Source organism: Suillus paluster, assembly GCF_016628075.1.
Source record: "Suillus paluster strain FC165 chromosome Unknown EDB91scaffold_32, whole genome shotgun sequence".
Classification (NCBI taxonomy): Eukaryota; Fungi; Basidiomycota; class Agaricomycetes; order Boletales; family Suillaceae; genus Suillus; species Suillus paluster.
The window spans coordinates 334,324-349,342 of NW_024537592.1; the positions used below are offsets into that span (position 1 = coordinate 334,324).

General features: G+C 48.5%; 5 protein-coding genes across 5 annotated transcripts; 3 read left to right on the top strand and 2 right to left on the bottom strand.

The window, feature by feature from the left end:
* Positions 1-5,898: 5,898 nt before the first annotated feature.
* Positions 5,899-6,142, top strand: EDB91DRAFT_1002465 (ankyrin repeat-containing domain protein; the record flags this gene model as incomplete). The annotated part of the gene is made up of 2 exons (XM_041312253.1): positions 5,899-5,998; positions 6,054-6,142. Coding segments are annotated over 2 exons (189 nt in total), but the record flags the coding sequence as incomplete, so codon positions are not given.
* A 40-nt stretch (positions 6,143-6,182) lies between these two features.
* EDB91DRAFT_1289290 (ankyrin repeat-containing domain protein) lies at positions 6,183-7,187 on the top strand (the record flags this gene model as incomplete). Its single annotated transcript, XM_041324825.1, has 6 exons — positions 6,183-6,227; positions 6,284-6,316; positions 6,369-6,403; positions 6,469-6,575; positions 6,629-6,714; positions 6,766-7,187. Coding segments are annotated over 6 exons (408 nt in total), but the record flags the coding sequence as incomplete, so codon positions are not given.
* On the bottom strand, positions 7,081-8,795 carry EDB91DRAFT_460764 (isoprenoid synthase domain-containing protein). Its single transcript, XM_041327341.1, has 4 exons — positions 8,014-8,795; positions 7,674-7,962; positions 7,252-7,617; positions 7,081-7,192 (listed from the first exon to the last, which is right to left on the bottom strand). Exons 1-3 carry the CDS (start codon positions 8,424-8,426, stop codon positions 7,282-7,284), a joined length of 1,038 nt encoding a protein of 345 aa, XP_041176405.1. The 5' UTR covers positions 8,427-8,795; the 3' UTR covers positions 7,081-7,192; positions 7,252-7,281.
* Positions 8,796-9,672: 877 nt separating this feature from the next.
* Positions 9,673-10,181, top strand: EDB91DRAFT_1249346 (uncharacterized protein; the record flags this gene model as incomplete). Its single annotated transcript, XM_041323063.1, has 3 exons — positions 9,673-9,828; positions 9,896-9,962; positions 10,021-10,181. 3 exons carry the CDS (start codon positions 9,673-9,675, stop codon positions 10,179-10,181), a joined length of 384 nt encoding a protein of 127 aa, XP_041176406.1.
* Positions 10,182-11,122: 941 nt separating this feature from the next.
* Positions 11,123-11,412, bottom strand: EDB91DRAFT_1249347 (uncharacterized protein; the record flags this gene model as incomplete). The annotated part of the gene is made up of 2 exons (XM_041323064.1): positions 11,123-11,293; positions 11,350-11,412. 2 exons carry the CDS (start codon positions 11,410-11,412, stop codon positions 11,123-11,125), a joined length of 234 nt encoding a protein of 77 aa, XP_041176407.1.
* Positions 11,413-15,019: the final 3,607 nt, after the last annotated feature.

Genomic DNA, 15,019 nt, shown 5'->3' on the forward strand with positions numbered 1-15,019 from the left:
GATGAGTATCAATGTCGCCACCAAATGCGCGTGCAGGATAGGATCACAAAAACTTAGAAAAGGAAAAACATTTTAGGATTGGGCACTTGGCCTCCATGACAACTTCTACCACCAACCTGGCCAAGGGCCGGCTGCGGCCACCCAGAAGGCAAAAGGATGTACATTTGAACGCAAGATTTAAAAGTCACGAAGGAAAATGAAAAGGATTTGGCGCCAAAAATAATGCGTGGTAAATTTAATGCTCGACGCTATCGGAGCGCTAATACTTAGAGGCCGATGCGCAAACGGTTCTCGAGGTGATCTCGCTTTTATATCCCTACTAGCCATCAAGACCATCGGATGACAGAATCGACAGAGCCGTAAGTGATCTCATCAACTCGGGTACTGTCGCAAAGAAACGCACCACCATATCACAGTCATCGTGTGCTCCCGGAGACGCGAGACACTCTCCGTGAGCGCCTGTTGGACCAAGGCAGCACCACCTCGTAGAAGTCTGCGAGGCAGATACTAAGGACCTGATGTGCAGGTGAGCATTGCTGATTCCCCAGCCGATTTCAGCTGAGAATAGGCCAGATCCCGGCAAGATTGACCATAGATTCGTCGTCTTGCGGGACGAACATTTGACCCTCTGGGTTTCCATAGGTAAGCAATTCTCCGGTCCTACGAAGTCAAGAAAACAGAAGCTCTTCTGGAACCCACCTGGTCGTCGACGTCAAACATTGTGGGTATACATCCAAAGTTATATTGGACTTGGGAGGAAGACGAAGAAACTTGGACTTGAACGGGATCGTCAGCTGCCAAGGTCGCAAATCGGACCAGTCTCATGCATCCGTGTTAGTAATGACGACCACCGTGGAGGCAAGATCAGCAAGGACTGTAACGTCGGGGGAATGGTAACGGGATCGTCCGTCGCGAGCCGTTCTTGAGTCTTAGCATCGAGATCCACCTAGGTAGCCCGACTGACGAATAGAATTGATGGAACTTCGAAACCTGGAGGATGCCGTGATTGAATGCTTCCCAGTTTAATCGTCACCGAGGTCAAAAAAATTGCCAAAGGGTCGATGGCCTCCCAGAAAATTACTGGTCGAGGGGATTGCCGTCAGCACTCATGTGTACCCAATCCAATATATTCCGAAGACTGCTTCGAGCTCGAGTGTACTGTGCAAGAAATTTGTCATCACAAGTTGGCGATCCATCCGCGAAATCCAACGTTTTGCAACTCCGAATTTCCTTGGGCACTTTTAGTTTTCAGTGAAACACGATTGGAGGGACGACTCTGACGAGTCCATCCTTCAGCTCAACGCAGGCCACTGATAACATTCTTTCATCGTCCTCCTTCGTAGTCTTGCAATGCCACGTCAGCAAGCTGGCATTGTTCTCGATTCTCTGCACGACTCGGAGGTTGGGACAAGTGCAAGGGATATGCAAGAATCGTAGGCTTATCCACCCATCGGTATTAATGCTGGCACTAATCTCCATCGAGCGTGCATTCTCCACCAATGATATCATGTCCGACAAGTGACTGCCTCGTTCGTTAAGATGGGCGTAGCTGGGGGTGCCTCATCTGGACCCGGACCCTTCATTCCCGAACTCGGTCGAAAAAAGACCAAGGTCGTTGCCACTTACACCCTGCGCCAGCCAGATCTCGTCACGAAGTAGCCTTGCGACCAACTTTGTTAAAGGTAGACATTGCGAATGTATCCGGGTCCTCAAGAGTGAGTTCACGTAGAACCCATGATGCTTTTGGACTTGAATCATCAACGCTGGCTTTACCACTATGTTTAGGTGAAACTGCAAAACTTGACAGGTCGGCTCGGCATCGATTTCTGTTCTTTTTCGTGAGTACTCGGAGTCTTTCTGCGTTAGTATTATCTCAGTGAATTTGGAGTAGCTTGTCTTGTGGGGCGCGAGTTATAAATATATTGATCTGTGTCATGCCGTCCAGTCCTCCGAAGGTAAGTATCACTGGCATGCCTGTAAACTTGATCCGGAGGTCCGTTTACGCAAGTTATGATGCGGCCCTTCTTGCCACGTTCTTATACGGATTACAACATTGTTCCCGGGCCCACCTGGAGGAGTTGAGAATTCTCCCGTGGAACACCGACAAAACAGAAAGATTTCTATTTTTCTCGAGTTCATCAGCGGCGATACTTGTCAAGTTGTGGAGGTTTATCGAGGAACCCGTTTGCTCCATTGCGCCTCCCGCTGCACACATAATCGGTGCTGCGTGCACGGCAAGAGATCGAGGGTGTTTAGAGGCTAGCGGATGCGTATGAGCTTTGGTTAAAGATATTCACACATTCATTATCTACGACTCTAATGATCGAATTACATTGTCTTCTGCTTCGTTTCGATGGTCTGTGACCTATGTATAGACATATAGACATAGGTGTCACTTAGGGTCTAAGTTAGAGTTAGAGTTGTTCCAGGCGCCGTACTTACCGTTGTCATGCCGTTGCTGCTTAGAATGGGTAGAGACGCGTTGGATAACTTGGACACAATTTCACGATAGAGCATACATTTAAAACCTACCAAACAGACCAACGCCATTTGAAGGCAAGCATGTCTAGCTTGGAGAATTGACGAACCCGCTACCAACTTGCTATTTGATAGTTTCATACATACTTGGACATATATTTCCACCAGGGTAAATAACATAGAGGTAATTAAACATAGAGGACACTAGTAAGTGCATCGGATCATAAGCTACATAAACCGACAGAAGTACTAACTGGAGTTATGACATAGCAAATAAATACCATAAGATCCACTGTATGGAGTCGAGTAAGAACTTCGAATCAGACTGGGCATACGCCAGCGTCTACCCATGATAGCGGCTCCCCGTTTAGTTTGGACTTGAGCAACTTTGCTTATGCTTGTTGAGAGTGTCCGTGCGGGAGAACGTCCTCCCGCAGTCACAGGAGTATACGATCTTCATGTGAGTCTCTTCAACGTGCCTCGTCATGCTCTCTCTATTCACCACCCGACTACAATCCTCCCATTTGCACTCAAAGCGCAATGTATCCGAGCCATAAATCCCGTGATATTGACGTAGATGGGCAGAGAGGTTGTGACCGCGAATCAATTGGCCGCAATGTAAGCCATATAGTTCACTCCACTTGCAGAGGAACATCTCTCCAAGAGAATGGGGCCTCTGCAAAACGCCGATTGAGTCGCAGCGACGCACGGTCAAAATATCGAGAACTTACAGTCTGGGATGAGCCAGATGATCCATTGCCTGAATGGTTGTAATTGGACATCGAATAGCAGTATTAAAGCGACAGTCGCAACGGTTATACCTCGAGGAGACTGGAGTTTTTGAGGGAGCCGTGTATTTTTGTTGGTACATTTACAAGCCTACAATCCGATATATATATGCTGAGTGAGCTTGCCAGGAGGGTCATCGTTACAGCCCTCCGAATTCCACTTGGAGGGGAGTCCAGCCTCGTGGGTTGGTGGGGTGCCAGCGTCGGGATGGTGAAAATACCATTGGTCGGTAGACACAACCACATCCATAGAATATGTGTCAGTTGGCAGTGGCCTTGGCCTTCAACGGAGCGTGTCATCCACGAATGTCAATATTGGCCACCGAGTGCGCGTGCAGGATTACTAAAACCCAGAGGACCATCGAATTTCTGGTGCCGAAAGTATGACTCGGTCAAAAGGACGATGGCCAAGCGTGCCATGTCGGGATTTGGTACATGGCTTCCATGACGATTTCCACCCCCCGACCCGGCCAAGGACCACTGCAAGCTGTGGAACAAAAACACTCCCGAAAGTTAAAGGACACCACTGGATGAAATCCAGAATTAAGCGAAAGACAACGCATTGGCCCCATACGTGATGCGTGGTAAAATCAACACCCAACGCTATCAGGGCGCTTACAACAGCTCACGCGCACTGACGGCAGCTGTTCATGAAGCAATCTTGTTTCGATATTCTACTTGGTCACCAAGGCCCTCGGAAAACGGCATCGACGGGGATCTGAGTGGTCTATTCAGCTTGGAGGTTATCGCAAAGAAGACACACCACCATGGTTGCACAGTGGACGCATCAGCAGTTTGTAAAAGTGCACTATTGACTACACCTCACGGTAGCGAGACGCTCTCCGACGTCCGTGACGAAGGTAGCACAGTCTCGTAGTCCGACAGGAATAATCGACACCTGATTTACAGGTGAGCATTGCTGATTCTCCGGCTGATCTCAGCTGAGAACAGGTCAGATCCCTTAGGCTGCAAGATTGACTATGAATACTTCACCTTGCGGTCAAACACTTGGCCCTCTGATTTCGATAGACAAGTAACTCTCCGCCCCTGCGATGCCAGGGTGACCAGAGGTTGTTCTGGAACCTAAAGTCATCCAGCTTCGCAAGTGATTTTCTTCCTCTTGAGTAGCCGCTATCCCAGGCTATTATAACGGACTTCGGAAAAATATGAAACAAAGTGATCATCGGGACGCGAATCGGAGCACTCTCGTGCTTTAGCGTTTTTGACGCTAGAACCACAAGGCAGAATCGGCAAAGACTTCCGGGAATGGTAACGAGATCGTCGTAAGCTGTTCTTAGTATCGAGACCAGCCTGAGGTGCTCAATTGAAGACTGATGGTGGAACTTCGAAGCTTGGAGATGGGGCCCAAGGAGTACTACTACTTGTAGTCCGGAGTTTAATCGCCTGCAGGTTGCACAAAGTTTGTCAAAGGATCGATGGTTTCCTATGGTCTCCAGGAATCACCGGCCAAAAAGGTTGCCCTCAGGCTCATCGCGCCCATTCCAAATACTTCATTCCGAAGAAACCGAAAGGCTTGTAACGCTGGAATTTGTCATCATTGCGATACATCCGCGGAATCTTGGCGGAATGCAACAGCATTGCAACTCCGAATGCTTTCTTCCACGTTCCACAGTCTACAGTCGTCTGCCTGGTTTTTGGAGTCCATCCATGCAGGCCGCCAAGCAGAATCAAGACTGATGCAAGGGCATCACTCTAGTTTTTCCATTTGCGGACGCGTCTTAGTCTTAGTCTGTCTTAGTATTATCCTCTCCGCCATCGGACGTTTTTCTGTCAGAAGGGACGACCTGCCTCGTTCGGTAAAATGGGCAGGTTGACCGTTGTATTGCAAAAATCTATATATCGTCGACTGAACGTCTTGAACAGGTCCATGCTCAATTTGCCCGTATGAAGTCGTTAGCAGCGCGCATTGTGCTCGAGCTCATCTATGTGGCGGTCTGTTGTGTTGTGAATGCCAAAGGGTTTTAGTCCCCTGGGCACTGCTCTTTTCCCTCAATTATATATTCACGGCAGTCGTACGTACGTTGCTCACGCAACTAGCAATATGCGATGTCTTTCGTGGCAAGATCTGCTACTTACTTACAGATGGGCCTATACCAGTATTCCCTTCCCCCGACCGTACAAAATGTACAGATGGAATTTTGGGCTTCTTTCCAGTCAAGGTTTGCCTGTAGCTATAGGACACCATCTGACACCATATCATAGCATATATGTGCCCGTGACCTTGGTGAAACGCCATCTGACAAGTGATAATCCCAGATATATCCTCGAGACCATAGCATAGGGTTAGGAGTTATAGCTTTAGTTAGCCGCGTAATCATACCAAAATTCTCTATTGAGTCCATTCTGCTTCATAACCACTAGGTGATTAAGATGTCACTGTCAATACACGCTGCCGCTCACAAAAGTGCGCTTTCACTGTACCTGCCCCCCTACTAACGTCTGACCTTCCATCTTCCAGATCAACCTGCCCTTGTTCGCGCGTTGGCGGAAGAGAACCCAAAGCTTGTGAATACTGTCGATGACGTGAGCCAGCTAGCCTCGTTTCTCGATGACTTGAAACGCCTATTGCATGTGCCCCCAGGATGGTAGGACACCACTACATTGGGCCGCGTCGAGCGGCTCGACCGAGATTGCGTCCTATCTCATAGAGAAGAACTCAGACGTAATAGACAACGTGGATGAGAGTGGCTGGACGGCCTTGCACATAGCTGGTATGGTTGTCTGAGTATGCAAATCATAGTCTGAACTCATGCTCTCCGAGTCTAGTAAGCGCAGGTCATGAAGATGTCGTTCGAGAGCTAGTGGGTGCTGGGGCTGATGTAAATAGAAAGAACGACAAGGGAATTACCCCTCTGTCAGTGATGTTCCTGCTCGAGATTGTCTTTACTGGTCTGACTGGAGCTGCTCAGACACTACGCAGCATCAAAGTCCCGTATTGACGTATGTGGGCGTTGGTATTATGAACTTGTATATACTAATCGCGTCTACATCTACAGATCGGGAGGTTCCTGATAGAAAGGGGAGCAGACGTATGTGATTTCTTCGAGGGTACTTCGCAGTCATCAAATGAGCGGTCACTAGATAAACGCCAAAGATAAGGCGAACCAGATGCCCTTGTGAGATCATCTCATCGCATTCAAAGCTAGCACGGAATCGACTTGTTTATCACTCAACCTTCTAGGCATCGAGCGGCAACGACTGGCTCTACAGGGTTCATTGCCCTCCTACTTAAGCCTCCAGAAGGCTCAACGACTGCCAAACCACGACTGAACACGGGCGATCGGATAGGTGGGTCCATCGTAGCTTTTATTGATTAGATTAGATCAACATGCCGTTCTCAGGCAATACGCCCCTTCATCTCGCTATGGACTCGGCTCATGCACAAGCCGCAGTAATGTTGATTGAGGCAGGTGCTGACCGTGGCAGGGTGAGCCCTTTGACTTCGCCAGGGGAGCTGTGTTTGTTAATAGTGCTTTAGACTAACTTGGATGAAGTAACCCCTGAGAGCGTCGATGGCGTCGGGGGCACCGAGCAGAGAAGGGCGAAGCAGTATGTTATTGATCACTGCGGCGAGCCCTGATTCAAAGTAGATGGAGAAGTAGACACGATAGAGGAGCGGTGGTACCAGTACCAGCCTTCAGGTTATTCCTGTGGGTATCCACAACAACTTCTATTTGCACAAGGTATATCAGACTATCCCACATACAGTGGTGGTACATGAACAGCAGTACAAAGGCGCACAAGGGCACGAACTGAATATCAAACTGCAAGGCGCTGTATGAGAACCACGAAAGCGTAGAAAATTACGAAGGTCCGTTGTGAGTAAGGTAGGTGGGATGTTAGGAATGTTATGGATCCGAAGAAAATTATCCAGCTTTATGGTAAGACGCAGATGATGTAGCATTCTACGACAAGGCACAGTTAGAAAATGTGCAGTGCATGAAAGAGATGAAAACGATCTCACCTAGAGAAACCGATGCAATAGAAGTCGACTTTACAGAGGCCTTTTGGGAAGTAGCTTGATGACTCGGTCTCGCTTGACAATACACCCATCCTTCCCAAAATAGCGGGTGGAATCGAAGGACCAGTGCAGTGAACCGACAATCCAGTTCTGCAGCCCTTCGACATAGATAGCCACCTGCTTGTCGAGTTCTTCTCCCCATGAGGGGAGGATAGCACGGTTGTCTTCGAAGCGCTGGACGGTACCCGTGCACAACTGGCCAAGGTAGTCGACAGCACCTTGTAGGCTCAGGCCTTGTGTGCACATAAGTACGACAATCATGTTATGTGTGTCGCGGCGAGATTGCTCCACGTTGTACGAGAAAATATCCTGTCCGCAATGATGTCAGCGGTGCCCCAGAAATCGACGACAGAATGAGGCTTTACATTCGACCAAGTAACGAGATCGTTGGTTGCCTCCTCCATTGCTATGATAACTGGATGCGACATGACATTGTCGGGGAGATCAATCCGAGCTGCATATTCGATGAGAGCAAAGCAAGGCTTGCAGCCGCTCGTGTCTCGCCTCATGGTGATGTAAGATTCAAGATCAGGGATACGTCCCTTGGCACGATCTTCCGCCTGCTTAGCTACAGCAATGAAGAACAGGTCCACTGTGTGGATCAATCGCTCGGTGCAGCCGGGGCCGCCTGTCTTCCTAAAGCGGCTGAAGTACCTAATGGCCGTATTGGAAAGTGAGGGAGTGTGATAGAATAAATCAACGTACGATTTGCACATCTTTCCACCAAGTTTTGCCGTCCGGAAGTGTATTGGATCGCGAAATGCAGAAATACAGCATTCACGCATTCCCCATGTACTGTCGACATCAAACTCGTCGAGCCAGTCGTCCATATTAAACAACCAGTTCATGAAATCCGAGCAGACTCGGAGATGGAAAGCATCCGCGTCAGGATAGCAAGCTGCAGTGAGTTCACCTGCATGCAATCCCATGAATTTAGATATTCTGGGCTCTACCAGACGCGCTCCATTAAGGAGCCATTGCTCAGAAGCGCGAGAGACCGGATAGCAGTGAGGATTCAGTCGCAGAGGATAGTGACAATCGCTGACAAGGTCAGGTAAAATAAATCCTGCGGGCTCGAAGTCAGAGCAAGTCCTGGTGAAGCTTGCAGTAGGAGCCATGGAACAAGGGGAGACACAAGTCAAGAGACAGTTGAAACATGTGGTGTCTTTATAGTGGACGGGTCGTTTGGCTTGGATCGGTGCTCTGGAAGCTTAGAAGTCTTGCGGGGGATCACAGCTCAGGCCCCGCAAGAAAACGCGGTGTTGTACATCTGTCATGACGGCAGGCCAGGCGTAAGGGCAGGCAACATGCGCACGAAATAGTTCAGATCTAATCCGAGTACTTCAAAAATGTTACGTACGCGCCGTATCAGGATACCGCATAATTCATCATCATGCCCCAAATCGGAACGCATCCACGGATTACCGGCGAATTTGACACCTAGATGTTGCTTCTAGCCAGTAATACCTAACAAGGTCCACGGACCAAAGCTTGATGAGACTGCGGTTTGTAAAGCATTGAAGTCCTGGTTCCGGAACCGATAAAATCCGCATGTGATCGGAAGTGGTAGAATGACATAGTCGGAACACGTATGGTTTCGAAGGTACTCATCTTGGATCGTGATCTATTGTCTTGATGTACGAAGTGTCTGTGCTCTTGGGTAGTTGCGATCGACCCAATTCTTAAACGTGGCAAACGCTAAGTTGTACTCAGCGGGGCAGCGCCACAACTTGAGCAAGAGGCTGCAAGATGTCGACCGGTCAAGAGGTGTGATTTTTCGATGCTCCGTGAATGAGCATTGAATTCAGATGATCACCCTGAGTCCCTGACAAAGCTATAGTCATGAATCATGATCAGCGCAAAAATCCGCTGCGCCACCCGAGTCTTACCTTCCGTTCGCATTCAGTTTGAATGAAGAAAGCTAAAATAGGCCGCTGGGGACGGATCGTGTTCCACCTGCGACATATATCTGCACGGTTTGCTGATACGCGACAGAAGAACTTAACAGTAATATTTGACGAGGAGAGTGCCGACCGTGAGCCTATCACTGATAATCTGATTTGGCCACTCTTCTTGAATCTTGACCAGTACTAGCACAATATTTAGATGTCTGTCTTCTCAGTTCCGCAAAGCTTGTCCAAACGCCCAATAAGTTGTGGAAACCACGCTAGGCAGTGTTACATTCGAGGCGGTGTAGGTCGTCCGGACAAAGAAAGACCTGTCGAACATGGGTATTTCAACTTTCAGGCCTCAAATTCCGGCAAGGGACCAGGGCGGACCGTTTACGAATCAGGGTTTTCTTTTACGTAATACAACCCTCTGATGCTGGAAGTTCCACCACCTTGAACTGATCCTGCCTGCATAATGCCGTCGACAGCTCTCCCACTAAAAGTTACTCCTGCATCAACGCCAGCAAGGGCTTCACCACAACCGTCTACTTCGGGTTCCAAAACTCCGACGAAGCAGGCCATCGCCACTAATCCTGGCGAAATATCTAGCCCCCATGAACTAACGGCCTTCGTGCGTTTTCCAAGTTTATGCTCTCGCAGCCTCAAAAATGGCAAGTGACGGCTCATGGTGTTTACAGGTAGAAACGCTACTTGAACAACTAGATACCCAATTCGATGCCATGTCGTCTCAGATTCTTGATCACAGTGCGTTTTCAATCCCCTGTGACCTGCCAGTCAACCCACAGATTGAACCATGTCACAGTGATGCAAATGTCGAATCGAGTTGACGCATTGGAGGCTGCTATACAGGACATCATTAGTGGGGATGTGACCACACCAAGTGCATCTATGTCATCGACGCCGCTTCTAGCCGCCGGCGCAGCTCTGCCAAGTGTTCGAAGGAGTGGAAGTGCCGCTCAATGACGGGGATGTGATACCGTTTTTCATCTGTCGCCGCGTGGCTTCATTTTATTGCGGATGGCGTTAACGACATTCATTTCATAATTCTACTAGCACATGTAGATTGACCACTCATCTTCTTTTTGCAATACCAGATAATTGTATTTTGGCCGACTCGGATCTTCTGCCCTCGCGAAGTAATGCCGCTCTATTCTACGTCATCCTGGCCTGCTATGTATGCTTTAGGGCAGTAGCACCGAGGCTACTCGGATACCCATCCATATCGCAATCTAACCACTCAACTTTTTTTTCTAAAACGTCTGCACCTTCGTAAGCTACTCTTTCATTGCACAGGTTGAACACATGGCATCTATGTATGTACCTCGAAACCAAATGCACTAGTCCTTCATCGGCTAGACTCGAAGCATGTACATTCTTCCGTTCCTTGGCGGCCGACCAAGTACGGGAATCTGGCTCAGATGGACTTATGCGAGGACCGCTACTTCTCGCACACAAGTAAAGTCCGCATCTACCCAGTATGTATCATTTGGCTGGCTGCGGGAAGGCTGTATTTGCCATCCGCCCGCGTATCGCCTCGGCCATACTGCGCAGCCACGATTTGACCTTCACCAATAGGACTCGCTCTAAGATTGTAACTTCTAATGAACACTTTTATTTGCATAAACTATCGGGACAAAGCACGAACGGAACACGCGAAATCAAAAGGCGGTGCATGAGGTGTATACGCAAGTGGCGTAGCATTCTATTACGCAAGTCGTTGCAGTTAGTTTTGTGAAGTGTGGGGAATAATCCATCTCATTTAGAGAAACTGATGAACTACTCTACAAGGGCCGTTTGGGAAATAACTTGATGATTCGGTCCCGCCCATCTTCCCAAAAATAGCGCGAGGACCAGTGCCATGAACCAACAATCCAGTTCTGCAGCCCTTCGACATAGATAGCCACCTACCTGTCAAGTTCTTCTACCCACGATACAAAGCGCTGGATGACACCCTTGCACATCAGGCCAGCGTAGTCAACAGCGCCTCGCAAATCCAGGCTTCGTCTGTGCATGAGCACGACGATAATCATATGTGTGTCGTGGCGAAATTGCTCCACGTTGTAAGAGAATATATCCTGTCAGCATTAATGTCAGTAGTGCCACAGCGTTCGACAGCAGAATGTGGCATTACGTTAGACCAAGCAACAAAATTGTTAATTGCCTCCTCCATGACCATAATAACTGGATGAGACATCACTTCGTCAGTGAGATCAATCCGATTCGCGTATTCGATGAAGGAAAAGGAAGGCTAAATGCCAATCCTGTCTCGCCTAACAGTGATGTAAGATTAAAGGGTGAGGCTAACCTCACCTCGGGGCATTCGCGAGTCCAGAGAAGTAGAAAAGGCAGGGGCCTTATCGACTAGTTAGTACTGTCCGACATAGGGTACTTTACCCCAATAGACAGAAATTGGAAACAAAAAAAAAAGATTAAAAGAACAAGGATACGTCCCTTGGCACGGTCTTCCGCCTGCTTAGCTGCAGCAATGAAGAACAAATCCATTTGCGAATAAACTGCTTGGTGCAGCCGCGGCTACCCGTCTCCCTGAAGCGGCTGAAGTACCTTAGCACTGTATAAAGACTGTCAGAAGGAGCGTGTGCAAGAGAATGAACGGACGTACGATTTGCACAACTTTCCACCAATCTTTTCCGTGGGGAAGTTGACGGGATCGCGGAGCGCAGACATGCAGCATTCACGCATTTCCCATGCATCGACGGCATCCAACATCGTCTATATTGAACAACCAGTTCATGTAGCCCGAGCAGACTCGGAGACGGAACGCATCCGCATCAGGATAGCAAACTGCAGTGAGCTCCCGCTCATAAATGCGGTGATTTCGGGCTCTTCAAGACGCACTCCGTCAAGAAACCATTCTTCAGAAGCACGAGAAACCGGATCATAGTGAGGGTTCTGTCATAGAGGATACGCAGCGGGCGGGAGCTATAGAGGTCATCGAATCCATATCGTGAATGTCGAGATGAGTAGTATGTAGAACGAGGCAATGGGAAGTTAAGAGACGGATCGCTTAACATCTCAGTATTATATGTCGATTTCGCTCGGACTCGTGATTTGAAAGTGGGTGTCACAGTCGGTGGTGTGCAAGGCTGTCATGACGGCAGCGGCAACGATGCACCTCGCCGAAAGGAAGAAATTTCGTCATGCTGAGCGTCAGGGCAAAACGCAGGTGAGATGCCACTAACTTCAAACATGCTACGTACGCGCCATATCTAATCGCCACACAAATTTCATCGATGCATCAGTCATCCAATGTCGTCGTAACCAACTACGTTCGCACCTAAAGCCTCGGCTCAGGGACCAGTGCACTCCGGGTTCCAACGATAGTCGTGGAATCCCGCGGTCAACGGATATGCTGTCGTAGGCATAATGAGCAAGAGGTAAGCATCATCGTGTGGAAGATAATAGGACAGCCATGCTCATATTATCGTGATTCGTCTGGCAATATTGTTCGTTACCGCGGCGAAGTATTGATGGGTCATGTGATGTTTAGGGCCGGCCCTTTGGCGTCGCCGTCACTTTCTCAGGACTATGCATGTTGACCCAGCTTTTTCCCAAAGACACGCGAGAGAATGGGACTTCGAACCTGTGCACTGAAAACCCCTGTGGTATTATATCTCGTCACCTTTATTTAACCACTTGGTCGATCACTTCAAAGCAGGAGGAGGGGTACTTTTAATTCCGTAGTCGTGTACTGGACATACGGAGATCCGATGAGAAAGTGATTGTTTTCCCAACTTGTTATCGGGCGACACTCAGTAGTCTCAGCACGCAAAATTGTCAAAGCCCCCTTGGAGTGCGAATGGTCTTCTACGTCGTTGGCTTTCCTATAGTCACCGGAGTCTGGCAGTTGAGGCCCCCTGAAGCTCTAGCCAATGTACCCCCGCAAAATAGCATTTTTGAGGGCCAAAATCGACCAAATCTCTGTCCGGAAATTGCACCCCTAGTTTGCCCGCAGTCATACCATTAGAAGGAAGACGAAGGTAGTCGTTCCTTCCTAATAATAATGGATTTTCCATGGTCTCTCATGTCCTCTCAAGGCATACTTATCACTGGCCAGTCGTCTTCCCAGAATTTGCGGAGCGGTTTGTTCCTATTCGTTCGTCTGCTCACATAAGTCCCCACATAACTAGTTCTTTTTTTACATGCGACTTGCGCTCATCCGACGATGCACATACAAGTGACCTAACTTGGTCGAACCACATCTCTGTCATGCTTGATCAGCTGGCAATTGAAACCCCTTGCTCACAGCCTCAGCCGCGGTCCATGGTCGTGTGAGGTTACCATATTAACTACTCGGTTTTTTTCTTAGCACGTCTGCAGTTTCGATACCTCAAATTTAAGATCCTCTAGTCCTTCATCAGCTAGATTCGAAGTATGTCAAATTCTATCTTCTCTTCTTGATGTTGGACCGAGACGATACTCTCGCTCAAATGAATTTATGCAAGTACCGCTACTTCCCGCACAGAAGAGACGTTTTCATCTGCCCAGTATGTATTGTTTGGTCGTTCAATTGGTCGCGCAAAGTCTGTACCCGCATATCTGCCGGCGTTTCAGTATCGCTTTGGTCATACTGCGCAGCCACGATTTTGCCTTCGCCGATACTCGGTCTAGGAATGCGACCTCACACGTTATTTTCCGACACCAGACGGTACCGATCTGCCATCAATCACCACCCAGTCATGATTGTCAAACCTGGAACACATATTTTCCCGGCAGTTCATCTTTCAAAACGTTATCGTCTCACTGTGTGCTGCTGGCCCCCAAAGAGGACCCGATCAGAAGCTCAAGTTTAAAAACGGAGACTCAGGCTAATCCAACTGGCGTTGATGCTCCAAGCACCCATCCTCCGAGGAGAGCTCAGCCGAGTTGATCGTCAGGCTGGGTGCATGGCGCAAGAAACGCAAAGTACAACATTGTGCCTAACTTAAATGGTGGCTGGTGGGTTTGTTTGTAATTTCTGGTTTTGTAATTTAGAACTAGTTCGGAAGCGTTAGAAGTGCTGTTAATTAGAGGGTATGCACCAAAAGCTACCTGTAGGCCCGAACTTCCCTGCTATCCTGCGCAGAAGACCAGGAACACATAAATTCGACGAAACCAAAACCTTCCCACAAAATCTATTCGAACTTGCCTCTCTCGCAGTTCTAGTCCCGGAGAAAGGTGCGTTCAAGTTGCCCGTTTTCCGTGTGCGAGAGTGCGGCGTACTTAATCGGTGACTTTCTTGGCGATGTCTGCTCAACTTCTCAATTTTATATCTTGTTGTGATCATATTTTCTTTTCTCAATACTATCGTTAGGGAGCCGCAAAATAGTTCATAATTACCAGTGAACCCAGTGCACAACAAAAAGAAAGGGTTTCTGATTTTCAAGGAGACTACAGAGCACCTGCTAGTGTTGCCGCGAGGTGAATCGAATCGAGGTGGAAAATTCTGGTAAATCGATACAGTTCGGCACTGACGAGCTGAAACGAAGTGTACCTCCAGCCAACGAGAAGCTAGGGATTCTGCATGCCGCCACCGACGATTATTTGCAAGTGACTAGTGCACGACCAGCATATATACTAATTACAATCAATATCTCTTGCATTCTGGAGCAACTCGTTAAGCTCGCGAAGATTCCCAGCAGCCATCAGTTCGTCAACTCCTCTGGGAGTTACAGGTTCAGATATTGTGTAGTCCCACTCGTTAGCTACCAGGTCCTCTGTAAAATTGAGCTTGTGAATAAACTTCAGGACTTGTAGTGCTTCGAGCATGGTCGGAGATAAGTTGCTGCGCCGTAGAGTGCAGG